General features: G+C 40.0%; 1 protein-coding gene across 1 annotated transcript; it reads left to right on the forward strand.

Annotated features, from left to right (window-relative positions):
* The first annotated feature begins 3,057 nt into the window (after window positions 1–3,057).
* On the forward strand, window positions 3,058–20,847 carry SFRP2 (secreted frizzled related protein 2). Its single transcript, XM_044299735.1, has 3 exons — window positions 3,058–3,861; window positions 4,267–4,347; window positions 17,842–20,847. Exons 1-3 carry the CDS (start codon window positions 3,240–3,242, stop codon window positions 18,144–18,146), a joined length of 1,008 nt encoding a protein of 335 aa, XP_044155670.1. The 5' UTR covers window positions 3,058–3,239; the 3' UTR covers window positions 18,147–20,847.
* Window positions 20,848–21,829: the final 982 nt, after the last annotated feature.

Genomic DNA, 21,829 nt, shown 5'->3' on the forward strand with positions numbered 1-21,829 from the left:
TAAAATAAACACATAGTCTAAAGTCTTTTTTTTACCTTGCCTTACAAAAAGTGTAATAGCGAGCAATCAAAAAATACTATGTATCCCAAAATGGTACCAATCAAAACGTCAACTTATCCTGCAAAAAATTAGCCCCCCCCCCCCCACAAGACGATCAGCAGAAAAAATAAAATAAAATATGGCTCTCAGAAAATGGCAACAAAAAAACAAGATTTTTGTATTCAAAAATGCTTTGTGTAAAAGTGGTAAAATGTAAAAAAAAAAATATATAAAATTGGTATCTCTGTGATCGTACTGACCAGCAGTATAACATGTCCTTTTTCCCGCACTGTGTTCTCCACAATAACAAAGCCCATAAAGCAATGGCAGAGTTGCTGCCTATTCTTTATCCTGCTTCCCAAAAACCTAAATGATTATGATCATTATTATTATTTATTCTAAAGCGCCATTAATTCCATGGAGCTATACATCCAGCCGGGGTTACACAAATATAAAAATACAATAAACAAGAAACTATTAACGGACTGATACAGAGGGGTAGAGGACCCTGCCCGCAAGAGCTTACAATCTATAAGCTCTTGCGGGCAATCTATAAATAAAAAGCAATCAAAACGTTTCATGTACCCCATAATAGAACCAATGATAAAGCTCAGTTGAGAGAAAAATAAAAGGACATTCAAGAATGACCAATACGGCTTGTGGATGTTCGTTTGCATATTTGCCCATATAAATTCTCACCCTGTGGTAGAGGGCAGAAGATTTTACTGTAGTAGTGAAGCAGATTACCACATCAAATGCTACTTTCTAATATGCATTATGCTTCAGTTTATTCACCATTTTAAGATCTCTGCTTGCTGTCAGTGAATTAAAGCATTAATTGCCTTTTCAGAAGTCCCATTTAAGTCACTGAAATGGAGTACTTAATAGTGAATATTGAGTTAGATTTGAAATGTGACTGGTTTATATAAAACTAACGTAATATTCTGCCAGGAATCCAGTGCCATATTCCTGCTTCCTCAAGTCAAGACATAATATTCAAAATACTGTACATTAGATGGCGCTGTCTTCTGATGGCTCAGTACATAAATATATACGGTATTACTCCAGCAGTATTACGGTACTTTTCCAGTGTAGGTGCCCACTTTCGTACATACGCTGTATTTTCATGACTGTCCATCCTTGCCAACAATTTGGGCAGCCATGTGAATTTTTTAGGGCAAATTTCTTGCACAATATAAATTAAGGAATTGCCCTACAAGCAGTTTCCTTATAATTAGTTAAAACAATGACTGAACTTTGGTTCAACACTCTGACACCTGAGCTGCTCTCTTTAGGGTGCCTGCACACAGTGCAGAATATCTGCAAGAAATCCATACCAAAACCACACAAACACCACACAAATCTGCACTATTTATTGCGGGTTTGGCATGGTTTTTTTGTGCAGATTAGATGCTCACCCTTCCATTGAAAAGGATGCAATCTGCACACACACAAAAAAAAAAAAAAACGCAACAAAAATTGACATGCTGCAAATTTCCAAATCCACACGGCAGGTAAAGTTCTGCACCTAAGAGCAATTTCAAGCAGCGGATTACCCGCACGGGATCCGCTCGTGTGAAAGAGCCCTAAGGAGAAAAGCAAAGTGTACGTGAGATATGTCTAATGTCATTTATTTGCATGTACTGTATTGCAATGCATTTTTTTTCTGCGTGAAATCTGAAAAAGGAAAAAACGTGCGTAATCCGCACCTTAGCTGTGGAGCAGTGGGATAATATCATACAGGGCTGCAATAACTTTGAAAGGTCCTGCAGTTGCCCTCCAGACTAATCAGCAGACACATGCTGTTTTACGACAGCGTTTTGTCTGGAGGCCATTCATAAAAAAACTGCAGCCTGCACATTGCTGACAGAGCATAGTCTGCAGACCTATTATCTGAACGCTAGATATATATATTGTATAAAGTATAGTATGGAATTGCTACTTATGCAATGTCCTCATATATCCTTAAAAGTGGATCAAATTGTGGCTACAGTTGCATCATCATACAGCCTGTAGCTTCATACTGTGAGGCCATAGGCATTCCATGCGCCACCTTATGGTGTCTCTGTATGCCACCATATTAGTATTTATAATACAAAAAAAAATATATATATATACACAAAAATATTATATATATATATATATATATATATATACACCAATATATGACGGAACATGGCACAATTTATACTCCAAATCCATCCAAAAAAAATGAAATCAGAAATCAGAGGCACTGGTTGTAGAACCCCATAGGCGTCTAGCAGCACTATATTAGGGCCCTGTACACATTGGAAGGAGCTATAATGAAGTCACCTGCATGAGCTCTAGGCGTAATATAATATCTCATACACACCTAAGAAACTATATTTCTTAAACATTTGTTTCGAAGTAATATATGACAATTTTAGGGTATGTAGTAGGACATAGAAGACAAAACCACCATTGCTTCTAATAAGCCCCTGCCTTTTATCTCCTCTGTAACAATTAAACCATAAACTAATTACTTCCCTACGGTGAATGGCTTACATAACACTGTCACTGCGCAGGGAGGTGACAAGTTCTTGTCCTGTCAGTAAAGTTTTAATGAATTTAACATCATTTAATGCAAATGTAGAAATAATATCAATTGATTTATCTAAACTCTTCCCTGTTCTTGATGCAGATCCCCTTGTTATTAGAGGAAGTGTTAATTACAACACTTAGTGATATGCTAATATCCTGAAACGGACAAGTCTCACAGAGGGGCTGTCCCAGTCACTTAAAGAGGAAGCATCCCCCCCAAAGTGTCATTTACAGCAACTCTGACCCTCAGTCTAATCAACTCATCGCTGCCCACACGGAGAGCTGGATAATGGGCACGATAAGAGTTTATCTCCATAAGTGACTGCGGCCCCTTTAAGAGTCCAATCCACTTTACAAGTATCAGTAAATGCATTTATGAAGTGTGAGGCTTTCCTCCAGCAGCAGTCCCCCTGCATAAGACCTCAGCCTGTTAGACAATGCACTGGTGAGTCCTTTGTAAGGCTTTGTTCACATGTTACATGCACTGTAACCTTTCTTTGAAAGCTGTCCTGCCAAAGGAGAATTCCCAAAGGAGCAACTGAGCAAGCAAGCAGTGACCAATCCTTGTCTGATGGCTGTCAGCAGCCTCCTCCCACTCACTGGACTAGCATAAAAAATCAAGAAAACTCTTCCATCTGATGAGTGTGGTGGAAGGTGGAGGAGCCAGAGATCTGCATGTAGCCTGGAGAAGGCTGGGACTGTCCTCACAGCTCACCATACATCACCAGCAGCACCTTTGTGTCTCCTTACTGCTCACCATGTGCTGCCAGAAGCCCTTCTACTTCATCTTCCTCCTCCTGCTGGCATCTGACTGTATGGACTCAGTGAAAAGCTTGTTTCCATTTGGGCAACCTGAGTTTTCCTACAAGAGGAGCAACTGCAAACCCATCCCTGCCACTCTGGTTCTGTGCCATGACATTGAGTACCCCAACATGAGGCTGCCCAATCTCCTGGGCCATGAGACTATGAAGGAAGTCTTGCAGCAAGCATCCTCCTGGATCCCACTGATACAGAAGCAATGCCACCGAGATACCAAGAAGTTCCTGTGCTCCCTCTTTGCCCCAGTGTGCATTGATGATCTGGATGAGACCATAAAGCCCTGCCGGTCACTGTGCGAGCAGGTGAAGGACAGCTGTGCCCCGGTCATGTCTGCATTCGGCTTCCCATGGCCAGACATGCTGGACTGCAGCCGCTTCCCCCAGGACAATGACCTGTGCATCCCCCCAGCCAGCACTGACTACGTGCCAGCCACCAGAGAAGGTAAGTGCCACCAATCCCAGGGCAGCTCTTCTGCTTCCATACAGTATGTATACTCGTGGTGCACATGGTGTCCCTTTAAATAACCATATATCCCATACAGACAGCAGTGATGTTAATGGGTATTTACTACACATGTCTCCAACACCCTGCCAAGGCATCTGCAGATCTGAAAGCAAATGCCCCCAGTATTGTGCTTGTGTGAACCAAGGGGTGCCTCGTGTGCCTATGTACATAGCCTTTTCTGTATCTTATAGAGAAGGGTTACAATGGCATTAGGCGAGGGCACGGTACTCCTGTAGCGGGCGAAGATGTTGGAGATGGGCGGTGAAGCTTCCCGGCGTAGAGCGCCACCTGCTGGGAGATAAACAGTATGTCACCCTAATAAAATCCCTTCTCTGTTCTCAGCGCCCAAAGTTTGTGACGCCTGTAAAACCGGCATCGAGGATGACAATGACATTGTGGAGAACCTCTGCAAAAACGACTTCGGTAAGAAAAGTGCACAGTGATTCTATATGATGCAGTAACCGGTGACCTGTGCGATCAGTGCCGATAAAAGTATACAGGAAAAAGCACAGACCTCTATGTATTACTGCCATACAACCTGCCTGCTGCCTGTGTGCACGAGTGTTGTGTTTATAGCCTAGGAATAGAAATTCTATCGATCTATCAGTCATCTGTCTTTCTATCATAATTTCTCTAATATCTGTATCATGTTTATCTATCTATGGCTATCAATATCTATCTATCACTCATCTATCTACTCTATCATCTGTCTATCTATCACTCATCTATCTATGTTCTGTTTATCTATCTATGGCTATCAATATCTATCTATCATCTGTATATCTATCTACTTATCTGTATATGGCTTTCAAATTATATCTATCACTCATCTATCTATGTTCTGTTTATCTATCTATTGTATCTATCAATCATCTGTCTTTCTATTATAATTTATCTAATATCTGTCTCATGTTTATCTATCTATGGCTATCAATATCTATCTATCATCTATCTATGTTCTGTTTATCTATCTATTGTATCTATCTATGTTCTGTTTATATATCTATTGTATCTATCTATGTTCTGTTTATATATCTATTGTATCTATCATCTATCTATGTTCTGTTTATATATCTATTGTATCTATCTATGTTCTGTTTATATATCTATTGTATCTATCATCTATCTATGTTCTGTTTATATATCTATTGTATCTATCTATGTTCTGTTTATATATCTATTGTATCTATCATCTATCTATGTTCTGTTTATCTATCTATTGTATCTATCATCTGTCTATCTATCTATCTATCTACTGGTATGTTCTGTTTATATATCAATCATCTATCTATCTGTATATGGCTATCAATATCTATCTATCTATGTTCTGTTTATATATTAATCATCTATCTATCCCATATCTGTTTATCATAATCTAATATCTATTTGCCTGGTGTTTGTCTATCTATCTATATTATCTATCTATCTATCTATCTATCTATCTATCTATCTATCTATCTATCATCTGTCTGTCTATCTATCATCTCTCTATCCATGGATTTACCTATCATTTATCTATCTAGCTGTCTGTCTACCTATGTATTTATTTATCCATGTATCTCATCAGTTTATCATAATCTAATATCTATTTGTGTCATGTCTATCTATCTATCTCATGTCTATCTGTCTCTATCATCTGCTTTTAATGTATCTATCTCTTTATCCATAGATTTCCCTATCATCTATCTACCTATCAGTCAGTCGATCGTCTATCTATCTATCCATCCATCTCTATCATCTATCTATCTTCTCTCTCTATTATCCATAGATTTCCCTATCATCTATCTTAACCAATCTATCTATTTTCTATCATCTTTCATACAATAGAGTCTATCATTTTCATAACTAACAATTCAGCCCCCATTCTGTCCCACACCCCTGTAATTTAGGAGTTGCCTCATCTTTACATACCGCCATTTATATGTAACATTTCATGATCGAAACTTCCATCTATACATGATGTATAATAAACGTAACACCAGAAAAGTGCAGCAGGTCCATACTGTCAGGAGTGGAGATGTTGAATAAATTGGTGGTAAAACAAGTGAGGCCCCAGTGAGTAGAAAGAGAGCCCTATGTTGTAGCGGGGCAGTATAATTTGTTATTGTAGGCTGATTGACAGCCGGTGCAGCTTGTTTGGGTACAGGCGGTGTAACGGCAGTGAGGATATGGATGTGAGCTGACATGAGGCTGGACCATGTTATAAACAGCACTTTGAAACCATTCACTGGGCCCTTTAAGACAGGAAACAAAAGGTATTGGTAACATAAATCAAGCGGCTATGAATTTCGGATGGGAGGAATAACAAGCAGAACCCTGCTGCAGCACATTGATTGATGATGTTAAATGCTGATTAGTTGGATGCGAATGATAAAATAAGTGTACGGTTGACTTGTAGCATAGCCATAACTGATGGACAATTGCAGTTCTTGTCTGAAACAGTATGGCCTTAGCTCTACAGGATATCAACCCTGACGAATGGAAACAAGCTGGTATTTTAATATAAAAAAAAACATACAAAGGATAATAACTGACTCAGACAATGAAATTTCCATAGTAGTTATGAGGCTGTGACAACAACTTACAGACTGGATTTCACTGCATACACGAAACCTCTGGAGTGATACAAGTCATAAAAGACTGATGCACTCAGTGACACTGGTATATGTGATGTATACTGTTTGCTGTATGATATACCGTCAAGTCAGGTTTATTCTGTAAGAAATGTACGTAAGGCATCAAGGCACATACATGAGCCATTTACTTGTAGTTCTAATATATATGTGTGTGTGTGTATATATATATATATATGTAGTTCTATGTATATACATACAAACTGGTTAGAAGTGCCTATGTAAATACAGTGGCATACAACCAGCACTGGTAGAGACCCAAGACTAGGGCAAGGTACTTATGTAGCATATGAAGATGTTGGAGATTGGTAAAGCATCCCACTGATGTACCATGTATATGTAGTAGTAGTGCATGATGCTGGTGATGTACTATGTATATTATGTACTACAAGTACATATGTATGATGCTGTAATGTACCATATATACATAGTACTAGTAGTGCATATGCATGATGCTGGTGATGCACCATATATATGTAGTACTAGTAGTGTATATACATAATGACAGTGATATACCATGTATATTTAGTACTACGAGTACATATGTATGATGCTGGTGATGTACTATGTATATTTAATACTGCGAGTACATGTATATGTAGTATTTGTAGTGCATATGCATAATGCTGGTGATGTACTATGTATATTTAATACTGCGAGTACATGTACATGTAGTATTTGTAGTGCATATGCATAATGGCGGTGATGTACCATGTATACGTAGTACTAGTAGTGCATATACATGATGTTGGTAATGTACCATGTATATTTAGTACTACGAGTACATATGCATAATGCTGGTGATGTACCATGTATAGACTGATAAGCAAAAGGGTAACAATGTTTAGAACCTTTGACTTTCAGGCTCCATATCTCACCATCCACTACAGCTCAGAACGTGAGACTACCATCATTTTATAGACAATCCTCTTGGCTATCTCATACATAAATAGGACTTATGCAGATTCTTGCCATGTAACTGCTTTGTTGCCTGTTTTGCTCCTAAAATTCTAAATGTTCATTTTTATTATTTTGTATATCCACCTGAAACACCGCCTAGATCCTTCTGGGCATGTTCTTGATCAGATTCAAGCATGTCTTGACCGATATCTGTTCTCAGGTCTCTCCTACATATTCCCAATGTTGGTGCATACTGGTAGACTTACTTGGGTATGAATACAGCTTTTTCTTCAACGCTACCAACAAGTGTTCGATTGGGTTGAGGTCTGGGGACTGTGGGGGCCAATCCAGCACCTCTACTTCATTGTCATTGAACTATTTATTTGCCAATCTCAATGTATGCTTCGGGTTCTTGTCCTGCTGGAAAACTATGTCGTCCTTTTCATATCCATAGTACTCGAGTTTACAAAGTAACTCGTCTTGTAGGATACTCATATATAGCTCAGCATCGAGACCACCATCAATCCTTATCACGTATTCAACGCCTTTGGCTGTGAAACAACCCAAATATCATCAGGCTTCCTCCACGAAATTGACAGTTCCTTCAATTTCCCAATCTATTAACCCCCTTTCTTCCAGACCTATTTGCACCCATCAGAGCCTAATCTATTGATTTTTGTCTCATTGGTCCAAATGACCCGTTTCCAATCTTCTACTGTCCACTAGTCGTACTTTGTTGCAAACTCGACCTGACACTTGACTTATTGAATTCAAGGCTTTTTCACCTTTTTTGGGACCACCATTACAGACTTGTGTAATATGTGTCGCACGGTGCTTGCATGGATGTGATCTCACTATTCTGAAGCATATAAGCCACCTCCTCTACGGTGTTTGTCGCTCCAGAACTGATAGACCTTGTGATGATCCGACTTGTTGACTTCCGATATTTTGCCTGGACATCCACCTTTTGGCTTTGGAATAAATAGACTTTATATCATATTCTTCCAACTGTCATGGCACTCATGCATGCCCTGATGCAGCTTAGCAATTTTCTTGGCCGAGATACGGCTATCGATAAGCTGGATGATGCTGTTTCTCTTTTCTTGGGAAATCTTCTTCACGGCTGAATCAGAACCAGTGACCTTTTGCTTGTGAATCAGCCTAATAACCCACTGAGGTATTAGGGAATGTGAGAACAGGTTGTAATTTCTAGTATACAAGAAGAGAAAGATTATTCCCCCACCAGGAGCAAAACAGTAACAATGCAGTAACATGACAGACTCTGCATAACTAATCATATGGTAAATTGCTGCAAGTCCAATTTATGTATGAGATAGCCAAGAGGTTTGTCTATAAAATGGTGGTAGTCTCACGTTCGAAGCTGTAGTGGATGGTGAGATATGGAACCTGAAAGTCAAAAGATCAAAACATTGTCACCCTTTTGCTTGTCAGTGTTTTTAGTACTACGAGAGCATATATATATATATATATATATATATATATATATATAATGCTGGTGATGAGCTATGTATAAGTTATTATTATTATTTATTTGAAAGCGCCATTAATTCTATGGCTCTGTACTAGGGATGAGTGAACCCGTGGAAGTTCAGGTTTGCCGGGTTTGGCACCCGAACTTGACCCCGAACCCCTTTTAAGTCAATGGGGACCCGAACTTGACCTATTATTTTCCATTATAACATTGTTATAGCGGAAAATAATAGCATTATTAAGACAGAATGCAAAAGACTATGGCAATTTAGGGGTTAAAAAAAAGACTTACCTCATCCACCTGATTGCGCTGCCTGAGTGTCTTCTATCTTCTTTCAGCAGGACCTGCAGAAGGACCTACGATGACGTCACGTGCTCACAACGTGGTGAGCGTGGTAATGTCATCGCAGGTCCGTCTATCTTCATTCAGCAGGACCAGCTAAAGTACCTACAATGACGTCACCACGCTCACCACGTGGTGACATCATCACAGGTACTTTTGCAGGTCCTGCTGAAAGAAGATATAAGACACTGCAGCAGCGTGTGGTTGGGGTGAGTTGTTTTAATTATTTTTTTAATCCTTAAATTGCCATACTCTTTTGCATTCTCTCTTAAGAATGCTATTATTTTCCACTATAACCATGTTATAACGGAAAATAATAAAATGACCCGAACACCGAATCTGAACTGGACTTCAGTGAAAAAGTCTGGGTACCCAAACTCTGCAGTTTGGGTTTGCTAATCCCTACTCTGTACATCTAAGAGGGGTTTACACATACATAATATAAAACACCACATGTACAATGTGCATGAACATAGTAACAGATTGGTACAGAGAGAAGAGGACCCTGCACATGAGAACTTACAATCTACAAGGGAAAGGAGAAGGACATGGGAGGTCCATGTAAGACATATACATTACACTGGTGAAAAGCCATGTATATACTGTTGCCAGGAATATACTGTACATGATGCTGGCCAAGAGCCATGTATACAAGTCCGGTGTTAACACCCAGCATACCCGGACAAGTGCCGGGGCCCACAGCACAGATGCCAGGGGCCAGAAGCAATGAGCACTTCCATCAATACAGATGGAAGCGCTCATTGCTGGAGCGCAGGGACCTGGGTCCTGTCACTCACTGCTCAGCTCCCCGCGCTCTTCCCCTTCTTCAGGCCAGCCACACTCTGAATGGTGAAGCAGGAAGACTTCTCCTAGCTCCACCATTCAGCCTGCAGGCAGGGATCGCGCTGCTGGCCTGTGTGGGCGGAGCCTGCAGCCTAGTAATCTGCATAAGCCCTGCCCAAACAGTGCTGCAGAGCGATCTGTGCCTGCAGGGAAGAGAGGTATGTGAGCTTCAGGAACGGGACAAGGTGACTAGTTACTGTGTTTTTTTGTTTTTAATACAGAGGGGTCACAGAGGACTTTATTACTATGGAGGGGGCAGAGAGGACTTTATTACTATGGAGGGGGCACAGAGGACTTTATTACTATGGAGGGGGCACAGAGGACTTTATTACTATGGAGGGGGCACAGAGGTCTTCATTACTATGGAGGGGGCACAGAGGTCTTCATTACTATGGAGGGGGCACAGAGGTATTTATTACTATGGAGGGGGTACAGAGGTATTTATTACTATGGAGGGGGCACAGAGGTTTTTATTACTATGGAGGGGGCACAGAGGTTTTTATTACTATGGAGGGGGCACAGAGGTCTTTATTACTATTGAGGGACAACAGAGGACTTTATTACTATGGAGGGGGCAAAGAGGACTTTATTACTGTGAAGAGGGCACAATGGGGATTATTACTGTGAAGAGGGCACAATGGGGATTATTACTGTGAAGGGGCACAGATAGGGCATTACAACTGTGAAAGGGGCACAGTAAGAGGGCATAACTACTGTGAAGGTTGTACAATGAGGACAATACTACCGTGAGGGGGTGCAATTTTTCAAAAAGTATTGGGGGGGAGGGGTGCCAGAGACAGGACCCACCCCGGGTGCCAAAAACCATAGGCACGCCACTGAAACAGGGAACTATTTGCTCCACCATTAAGCCGCCAGCACGCCAAAGCAGCGGCAGCACGATGTCCTCACACATCGTCCTGCTGATCTGTGTAGGAGGAGGAGCGGGGCAGGCTGGGAATCAGGCTCTGCTCCTCCTTCACAGCAGCGGGATGCGTCACAGTATCCTGCTGCTGATGGGGAGCACAGATCATGGGAGGAGCCAGGTGACTGAGGCCAGGAGGATTTTTTTTAATTTTTTTATTTTTACTTCCTGTAACGGGGCACATCTGGGCATAACCACTGTGAAGGGGGCACTGTGCACATATCTTGGCATATCTACTGTGAAGGGGGCACGCATCCTGGCATATAAACTGTGAGGGTGCAAATATACTGTACATAATGCTGGTGAGGAGCTATATATATACTGTTGTCGGGCATATACTGTGCATAATGCTGGTGAAGAGCCAGGTATATACTGTACATAATGCTGGTGAAGAGCCATGTATATAGTGTTGTCAGGTATATACTGTACATAATGCTGGTGAAGAGCTATGTATATACTGTTGTCAGGTATATACTATACATAATGCTGGTGAATAGCTATGTATATCCTGTTGTCAGGTATATACTGTACATAATGCTGGTGTAGAGCTATGTATATAGTGTTGTCAGGTATATACTGTACATAATGCTGGTGAAGAGCTATGTATATAGTGTTGTCAGGTATATACTGTGCATAATGCTGGTGAAGAGCCAGGTATATACTGTACATAATGCTGGTGAAGAGCTATGTATATCCTGTTGTCAGGTATATACTATACATAATGCTGGTGTAGAGCTATGTATATAGTGTTGTCAGGTATATACTGTACATAATGCTGGTGAAGAGCCATGTATATACTGTTGTCAGGTATATACTATACATAATGCTGGTGTAGAGCCATGTATATAGTGTTGTCAGGTATATACTGTACATAATGCTGGTGAAGAGCTATGTATATACTGTTGTCAGGTATATACTATACATAATGCTGGTGTAGAGCCATGTATATAGTGTTGTCAGGTATATACTGTACATAATGCTGGTGAAGAGCTATGTATATACTGTTGTCAGGTATATACTGTACATAATGCTGGTGAAGAGCTATGTATATACTGTTGTCAGGTATATACTATACATAATGCTGGTGTAGAGCTATGTATATAGTGTTGTCAGGTATATACTGTACATAATGCTGGTGAAGAGCTATGTATATACTGTTGTCAGGTATATACTATACATAATGCTGGTGTAGAGCCATGTATATAGTGTTGTCAGGTATATATTGTGCATAATGCTGGTGAAGAGCTATGTATATACTGTTGTCAGGTATATACTGTGCATAATTCTGGTGAAGAGCCATGTATATACTGTTGTCAGGTGTATACTGTACATAATGCTGGTGAAGAGCCATATATATACTGTTGTCAGGTGTATACTGTACATAATGCTGGTGAAGAGCCATGTATATAGTGTTGTCAGGTGTATACTGTACATAATGCTGGTGAAGAGCCATGTATATACTGTTGTCAGGTACATACTGTACATAATGCTGGTGAAGAGCCAGGTATATACTGTTGTCAGGTATATACTGTGCATAATGCTGGTGAAGAGCTATGTATATACTGTTGTCAGGTGTATACTGTACATAATGCTGGTGAAGAGCCATATATATACTGTTGTCAGGTGTATACTGTACATAATGCTGGTGAAGAGCCATGTATATAGTGTTGTCAGGTGTATACTGTACATAATGCTGGTGAAGAGCCATGTATATACTGTTGTCAGGTACATACTGTACATAATGCTGGTGAAGAGCCAGGTATATACTGTTGTCAGGTATATACTGTGCATAATGCTGGTGAAGAGCTATGTATATACTGTTGTCAGGTGTATACTGTACATAATGCTGGTGAAGAGCTATGTATATACTGTTGTCAGGTACATACTGTACATAATGCTGGTGAAGAGCCATGTATATAGTGTTGTCAGGTATATACTGTACATAATGCTGGTGAAGAGCCATGTATATACTGTTGTCAGGTATATACTGTGCATAATGCTGGTGAAGAGCTATGTATATAGTGTTGTCAGGTATATACTGTACATAATGCTGGTGAAGAGCCATGTATATACTGTTGTCAGGTATATACTGTACATAATGCTGGTGAAGAGCCATGTATATACTGTTGTCAGGTATATACTGTACATAATGCTGGTGAGGAGATGTGTATATACTGTTGTCAGGTATATACTGTACATAATGCTGGTGAAGAGCCATGTATATACTGTTGTCAGGTATATACTGTACATAATGCTGGTGAAGAGCCATGTATATACTGTTGTCAGGTATATACTGTACATAATGCTGGTAAGGAGCCATGTATATACTGTTGTCAGGTACATACTGTACATAATGCTGGTGAAGAGCCATGTATATACTGTTGTCAGGTATATACTGTACATAATGCTGGTGAAGAGCCATGTATATACTGTTGTCAGGTATATACTGTGCATAATGCTGGTGAAGAGCTATGTATATAGTGTTGTCAGGTATATACTGTACATAATGCTGGTGAAGAGCCATGTATATACTGTTGTCAGGTATATACTGTGCATAATGCTGGTGAAGAGCTATGTATATAGTGTAGTCAGGTATATACTGTACATAATGCTGGTGAAGAGCCATGTATATACTGTTGTCAGGTACATACTGTACATAATGCAGGTGAAGAGCCATGTATATAGTGTTGTCAGGTATATACTGTACATAATGCTGGTAAAGAGCCATGTATATAGTGTTGTCAGGTATATACTGTACATAATGCTGGTGAAGAGCCATGTATATACTGTTGTCAGGTGTATACTGTACATAATGCTGGTGAAGAGCCATGTATATACTGTTGTCAGGTGTATACTGTACATAATGCTGGTGAAGAGCCATGTATATAGTGTTGTCAGGTATATACTGTACATAATGCTGGTGAAGAGCCATGTATATAGTGTTGTCAGGTATATACTGTACATAATGCTGGTGAAGAGCCATGTATATACTGTTGTCAAGTATATACTGTACATAATGCTGGTGAAGAGCCAGGTATATACTGTTGTCAGGTATATACTGTACATAATGCTGGTGAAGAGCTATGTATATACTGTTGTCAGGTATATACTGTACATAATGCTGGTGAAGAGCTATGTATATACTGTTGTCAGGTACATACTGTACATAATGCTGGTGAAGAGCCATGTATATAGTGTTGTCAGGTATATACTGTACATAATGCTGGTGAAGAGCCATGTATATAGTGTTGTCAGGTATATACTGTACATAATGCTGGTGAAGAGCCATGTATATACTGTTGTCAGGTATATACTGTACATAATGCTGGTGAAGAGCCAGGTATATACTGTTGTCAGGTATATACTGTGCATAATGCTGGTGAAGAGCCAGGTATATACTGTACATAATGCTGGTGAAGAGCCATGTATATACTGTTGTCAGGTATATACTGTACATAATGCAGGTGAGGCGCTATATACATAGTGTTGTCAGGTGTATACTGTACATAATGCTGGTGAAGAGCCAGGTATATAGTGTTGTCAGGTATATACTGTACATAATGCTGGTGAAGAGCCATGTATATACTGTTGTCAGGTATATACTGTACATAATGCTGGTGAAGAGCCAGGTATATACTGTTGTCAGGTATATACTGTGCATAATGCTGGTGAAGAGCCAGGTATATACTGTACATAATGCTGGTGAAGAGCCATGTATATACTGTTGTCAGGTATATACTGTACATAATGCTGGTGAAGAGCCATGTATATACTGTTGTCAGGTATATACTGTGCATAATGCTGGTGAAGAGCTATGTATATAGTGTTGTCAGGTATATACTGTACATAATGCTGGTGAAGAGCCATGTATATACTGTTGTCAGGTACATACTGTACATAATGCTGGTGAAGAGCTATGTATATACTGTTGTCAGGTATATACTGTGCATAATGCTGGTGAAGAGCTATGTATATACTGTTGTCAGGTATATACTGTGCATAATGCTGGTGAAGAGCTATGTATATACTGTTGTCAGGTACATACTGTACATAATGCTGGTGAAGAGCCATGTATATAGTGTTGTCAGGTATATACTGTACATAATGCTGGTGAAGAGCCATGTATATACTGTTGTCAGGTATATACTGTGCATAATGCTGGTGAAGAGCTATGTATATAGTGTTGTCAGGTATATACTGTACATAATGCTGGTGAAGAGCCATGTATATACTGTTGTCAGGTATATACTGTACATAATGCTGGTGAAGAGCCAGGTATATACTGTTGTCAGGTATATACTGTGCATAATGCTGGTGAAGAGCCAGGTATATACTGTACATAATGCTGGTGAAGAGCCATGTATATACTGTTGTCAGGTATATACTGTACATAATGCAGGTGAGGCGCTATATATATAGTGTTGTCAGGTGTATACTGTACATAATGCTGGTGAAGAGCCAGGTATATAGTGTTGTCAGGTATATACTGTACATAATGCTGGTGAAGAGCCATGTATATACTGTTGTCAGGTATATACTGTACATAATGCAGGTGAGGAGATGTGTATATACTGTTGTCAGGTATATACTGTACATAATGCTGGTGAAGAGCCATTTATATACTGTTGTCAGGTATATACTGTACATAACGCTGGTGAGGAGATGTGTATATACTGTTGTCATCAGCCATAAACATGCTCCGCAGAATGTAGTAAGTGGATACTTAGGACATTTTCACCTGCCTGTCACAGCTTTTTTATTAATTAGCTGTGATTTTAAAGCACGTTCACTTCTCATATTCACCAGCTCCTCTATACGTTAATATGACCAGTGAATAGTTCAAATGCACCATACGTTCAATATGGTTTAGGTTAAAATAAGACTTAAAACTCCCCATCAATCACATCACTGGCGGGTTTTTCAACATCAAGAGATTCTGCAGCAGCTAAAGCTAAATTAGTATGACAGCAAAGCAATTTTGTGCATTGTGAACCGGAGAGATAACGCAGTGGGCTGGTAGTTGAGCTACTTAAAAGATATTAGTTGCTAGTCAAATAATTAGATAGATAGATAGATAGATAGATAGAACATAACTAGATCATACAGAGAACATAGATAGAACTTAGATAGATAAAACATAGAACATAGATAGCTCATATAGACAACATACACAGACCATAGCTAGATAGAACATAGATTGAATATACATAGATAGATGGATATTCAACAGCCATTCTTGACCTATAACTTGTCATTTCCCAACGGTGAGGTCTGAAGAAGCAGCAGCTTACATCTATGTAAAAAATTGTCTGGAAGTTCTAATGGTGTGGACAATAGGTAAATCATAAAGACTAAAGCAGCAGATCTGGGGAATGTTACAGCAGAGCCATGATTCGTATCCTCACTATGGAACCACACAAACCTGATATATTAGGACAGTATACAGTGATCCCTCAAGATACAATGGCCTCATGATACAATATTTTCAGGATACAATGGTCTTTTCTGACCCATCGTAAGTTGAAACTAGACTCCACATACAATGTCTCATACCCAGATCCAACCAGTCTAGGCCGCTTCTCTGGTAAAATAGTTGTATTAGTTATTATATAGCAGCTATTCCTGATTTTTATATTTAAGGACATTTTGTATCCTTCTTAGTTATCGGCTTATTTTTCTTAAATCTTTATTTTCTCTTATCTTGGATGACATTTTGGAGCTTTGGAACCAATTACTCAACTTACAGTGGTTTCAACATGCAATGGTCGCCCTGGAACCAATTAATATTGTATTTTGAGGGACCACTGTACCTAATTCCTATCTTACCAGGAAGTTGAATGAAATTTGCTGTATCCAGTAAGCGCCCACTTCTGTCTGACTTTTAATTGTCGGCCTCCTATTATCACCAGTTCTGAGACCCTCCAGAAACATTAGCAGACGTGTGTGGATTATTTTAGCTGCTGTTTGTATGAGTTATGGTCTTTAAAGAGGACCTTTCACCGATTATGACACTGAACTAAGAATACAGACATGTAGAGTGGCGCCCGGGGATCTCACTGCACTTACTATTATCCCTGGGCGCCGATCCGTCCTCCCAGTATAAGCTCCGGTATCTCTGCTCACTAAGTTATAGTAGGCGGAGATTTCAGTCACTAAGTTATAGTGGGCGGAGTCTGCCCTTGTTCTGCTGTAGCACTGGCCAATAGCAGCGCAGAGCTCACAGCCTGGGAGGTTATTTTCTCCCAGGCTGTGAGCTCTACTATAACTTAGTGAGCGGAGATACCGGAGGGCATAGCAGGGGAACGGAGCGGCGCCCGGGGATAATAGTAAGTGCAGTGAGACCCCCGGGCGCCGCTCTATATGTCTGTATTCTTAGTTCACAGTGTCATAATCGGTGAAAGGTCCTCTTTAATGCTGTCCCTGGGTGAGTCTTTTATGATGCAGCTCTGCTCATTCTGAAATGTCTGAATGATATTTGCTGGGTGAGTGTGGAGGGTTCAACGATTGCTTCCATGAGCAGGCCAACTCTACAGTGCAGTAACTGTAGGAGCAGTCCCAGAGACACACTGTAGGGGTTAGGAGATCAGGGCTTGACATAAAATGACTTTGATGCCTTTTGTGCTTTTAAAATGGAGCCACCTGCTGTATTTGTGTCAGGGCCTGACAGTTTCATTAGCAACACATCCCACCCTAGGTTGGCCGCTGTGACTACTAATGGACCTGTCTCTCTCAATTACTTTCTCACCAATCTCTCTTCTTGCCTCCCCCTCTTTTGCCCTCATTAGCCCTGAAGATAAAAGTGAAGGAGATTGCCTACATCAATGGGGACACTAAGATCATCCCGGAGACAAAGAGCAAGACCATTTACAAACTGAATGGGGTCACAGAAAGAGATTTGAAGAAGACTGTGCTGTGGCTTAAAGATGGCCTGCAGTGTACCTGCGACGAGATGAATGACATTAACGCTCCCTATTTAGTGATCGGACAAAAGCTCGGAGGGGAGCTGGTCATCACCTCAGTCAAACGGTGGCAGAAAGGGCAACGGGAGTTTAAAAGGATCTCTCGCAGCATCCGCAAGCTGCAGTGCTAGTCCCTCCGTTAATTAACTCTTTCAGCACTGGGGCTAGTCTTTTTGCACCTTTCCCCCTTATTCGGGGACCCATCCTTTTTTAAATATAACAAAAGGGCTGGGGCTATGGCTTTTTTTATGACGACGAGTATTATTATTTTTATTATAATTATTATTATTGAATACAAATTTGTAAATAATATGAAAACTGCAAAAAAAAAATCTAAATATTTTTTATAAAGGTCCTGAATTCAAATGTAGAAAAATATTTACTGGATGCAAACTTGTATAGTTTGATATATTTTACATGTGACAGGAATGTTAGAATTTGCTGCAGACAGAGACTGCCATATTTGTAGAATTGGGAATTTGCATCATCTCCTTCAACAAATATACTGTATAATAGTTTTTTTTTTTACCTTTTTTCTTTTTCTACTGACAGCTGTTTAATTTCTCCTTCTAATACTAAGGGAGAGATTTATCAAACTGGTGTAAAATAGAACTGGCTTAGTTGCCCATAGCAACCAATCAGATTCCACCTTTCATTTTGGACAGCTAAGTATCTGGGTTCATATATGAAACATTGTATCACTCAGTGGGTGATATCTGAGAATAACTAGGAAATTCTTTCCCAAAAGTCCGATGAGATCAGTGTAAATGGAAAAGAGATCTTTGAATAAAAAAAATAGATATTTTTTTTTTACATTCAAGGTAAAAAGTTGAAATTCTATAAATTACGATATCTCTTCTATTTCTCAATTGAAAACATGTTTATATGGTTGACAAGTTTCCCATTATAGTTACGTGGCCCTGCAGACATAAGATTAGAGGCAGAATTGACCAATTTTCCTGGTTTCCTGATGGATAAAGAATCTTGTGGCAGCCATATGGCCAATCAATGTGACGTCACTGTCCTAGGAAGAGAGAGCAGACTGCACAGCTAATCCTGGGGATGCCGGGAATTGGCTGATAACCGATCTTGATGTTAACTCATCAATAGTCTACCCCCAGAAAACCACTTAAAGGGGTCTTCCCATCATATGCAATGGGGGCATATCGCTAGGGACCTCTGGGACCTGCACCTACAACGAGAACAGAGAGAGCTGTGGCTGCAACAAGAATGGAGCGGGGTAATGAATGGAGGGCACACTGCGCATGCACAGCCTCCCACCATTTGTTTTAATGGGGTTGCCAAAAATAGGCGTGCGCTTCCTCTGCTATTTTTTCGTCAGCCCCATAGAAATGAAAGGGAGCAGGGGCCGAGCGTGGGCTGTGCGCTCCCATTCCCTTGTATGGGAGCAGCGGAGAGGAGCGCTTGGTGGTGACGGACCCCGGGAAACCTGGGGTCCTCCAGCCACGACTCTCCCCGCTTCGTTCTCATGGTAGGTGCGGGTCCCAGAGGTGGGACCCGCACCTATCAGACAATGGGGGGGCATATACTAGTGATATACCCCCATTGTATCTGATGGGAATACCCCTTTAAGTATCTTATCTACTCAATTGGCAAACAGAAGACAACACAGCACCCTAGGATAGCGTCCTCTTCTTTTCCATGACACCGTCTCATAGGGTAAATTGTGTCACCACTGTCTGCTTGACTTCAGTCATGTTTGTCACGTATGCGAAGTGACAGAAGAAGGGCAGAGACATCTGCACTCTGCAGTGTGAGACGTGCGGTCATAAAATCCAGGCACTGAAAGATCTCCAATCCCCAGAATACAAAAAAAAACAGCTAGGACTTTCAGCTACAACTTTCTGCACCTAAATACACAATGCGTCTGTGGGTCAGGCAGAGAATATGCTCATATGCATACATTTCCCCTAGTCTGCCACGACCATCTGTTTTTCTCTTTTAACTGTTTGAAGGCCACCATGGTTGATCCTTTTCTTGTGCAAACAGGCTGCTTGGGTCTATCACCACCACCCTAGAAATCTTTTATTCCAGCTGTTAGCACGGAGAATACATTAAAACACAGATGCAGCAGAGCTCAATCTGCCAGTTGTCCTAACCCGGTAATATCACAATGTATTTATACAGTCATTTTCTAAAATTGAATTTCATACGGTATATTACACATATGAAGACATTAAAAACGAAGAACTTTTTAAACGTTCCATTGTTGGTTTCAGTAATGCCAGGGTTCAGTCTTGTTACATCCTCTCCAGTTGCAGCCTCTTTAGGCCACATGTACATAGCGCATATTGCGTGCAGATTTTTAGTACCGGCTAAGTAGGTGTGGATTTTGAAATCAGTGGCATGTCAATTGTTTTTGTGGATTTTCAGAGTACAGTTATAACCCACCCTTTCTAATGCAAAGGGTTAAATCATGTAAAAATGTGCAACAAAAAAATGCAGGCAAAGTGTGCACATTTTGGTGCGGATTTGTCAAATCTGCATGAAAGTCAGTGGGGAAAATCAACATAAACTACATCACCATGTGCATGTACCCTAAGGAGTTATTCTCCCATGTATGTACTATATGCAGCATATAATAGTTGTAAAAATTGCTTTAACACTATTGTAAATAATAAAACAAACAATATATTCTTGTATATAAACTACTTATAATCTTTTAGTTGTTTTTTTTATTTTATTTTAATGTGGTATATACAATGATGCATTTTATCACCTGCAGCCCCATCTGGTAAAATCGTATTTTTATGCCTGGTTATTGGTCATTTTCTAAAGACTCACTTCTAATAAATAAAGTTCTTACTAAAACTGCATTTTATATTGATATTTTGTGAGAATGACTATGATAGCAATATAAGCAGACCCCGACAATGTGAATGTGTTGTCTATTTTAGGTGATTATGTTCCCTCTGCCTGATATTACTGCACGCATCCTTTTAGATGCAAGTGACGCATTAAATAAAATGTTTAAAAAAAAAACACTTTATATTCATACAACGTTATTAGAAGATTCATTGTTTTGAAGATGTACATCTGCATATTTTCTGCAATGGTTATTAAATATATTTGTAAAATAGTTTATATTATGGTAGAGTCAGGTACTAAAAGTCCAGGTATATGTCTTGACTGGTAAAGAATGATTGACACAGAATATCTGTTGAGATGAGAGGATGGAGGCTTCTGCTGACATGTATACCAGTGTGAAATCTTAATATCCTAACACATTGTCACTGGAACATGACGTAGTAACGTTAGGCCTAGGCTTTTTTTCCATCCAGTGGCGTAGCTAGAAATGACTGGGCCCCACAGCAAGTTTTTGAATGGGACCTCCTCAGCAACTTCTTCGCAGCCCCCTCCTCCCGTGCAACCCCCACTATTGTGGCTAGTCAAAATCTCTCTCTCAGACGATGCCCGGCAGCTGTTCTCTCCATTTCCTATAGTGTCACTGTATATAATATCATTTTATAATACTGTTGAGGCGGCCCTGACAATAAAATCTTTTAGTCTTCCTCCTGAGTGGGCCCCTTCTGAGTTTGGGCCCCAAAGCAGCCGCTTCCCCTCGCGTTCCCTATAGCTATGCCCCTGATTTGATTTAGGAACAAAAAGTAACATGGAATGAAATGGATCATACAATATATCTCTTCTTCCATATCCCAGTACTATATTTGTTATCAAATTGTATAAGAATATGACAATGAATAACTTCCAGTGGAGTATACAAAATTTTTATTATATTCAAGTATAACATGATTAAGAGATTTCTAGGGTGTGACCTCTCCCTCCTGCCTCA

The sequence above is a fragment of the Bufo gargarizans genome, chromosome 1, assembly GCF_014858855.1.
Source record: "Bufo gargarizans isolate SCDJY-AF-19 chromosome 1, ASM1485885v1, whole genome shotgun sequence".
Classification (NCBI taxonomy): domain Eukaryota; kingdom Metazoa; phylum Chordata; class Amphibia; order Anura; family Bufonidae; genus Bufo; species Bufo gargarizans.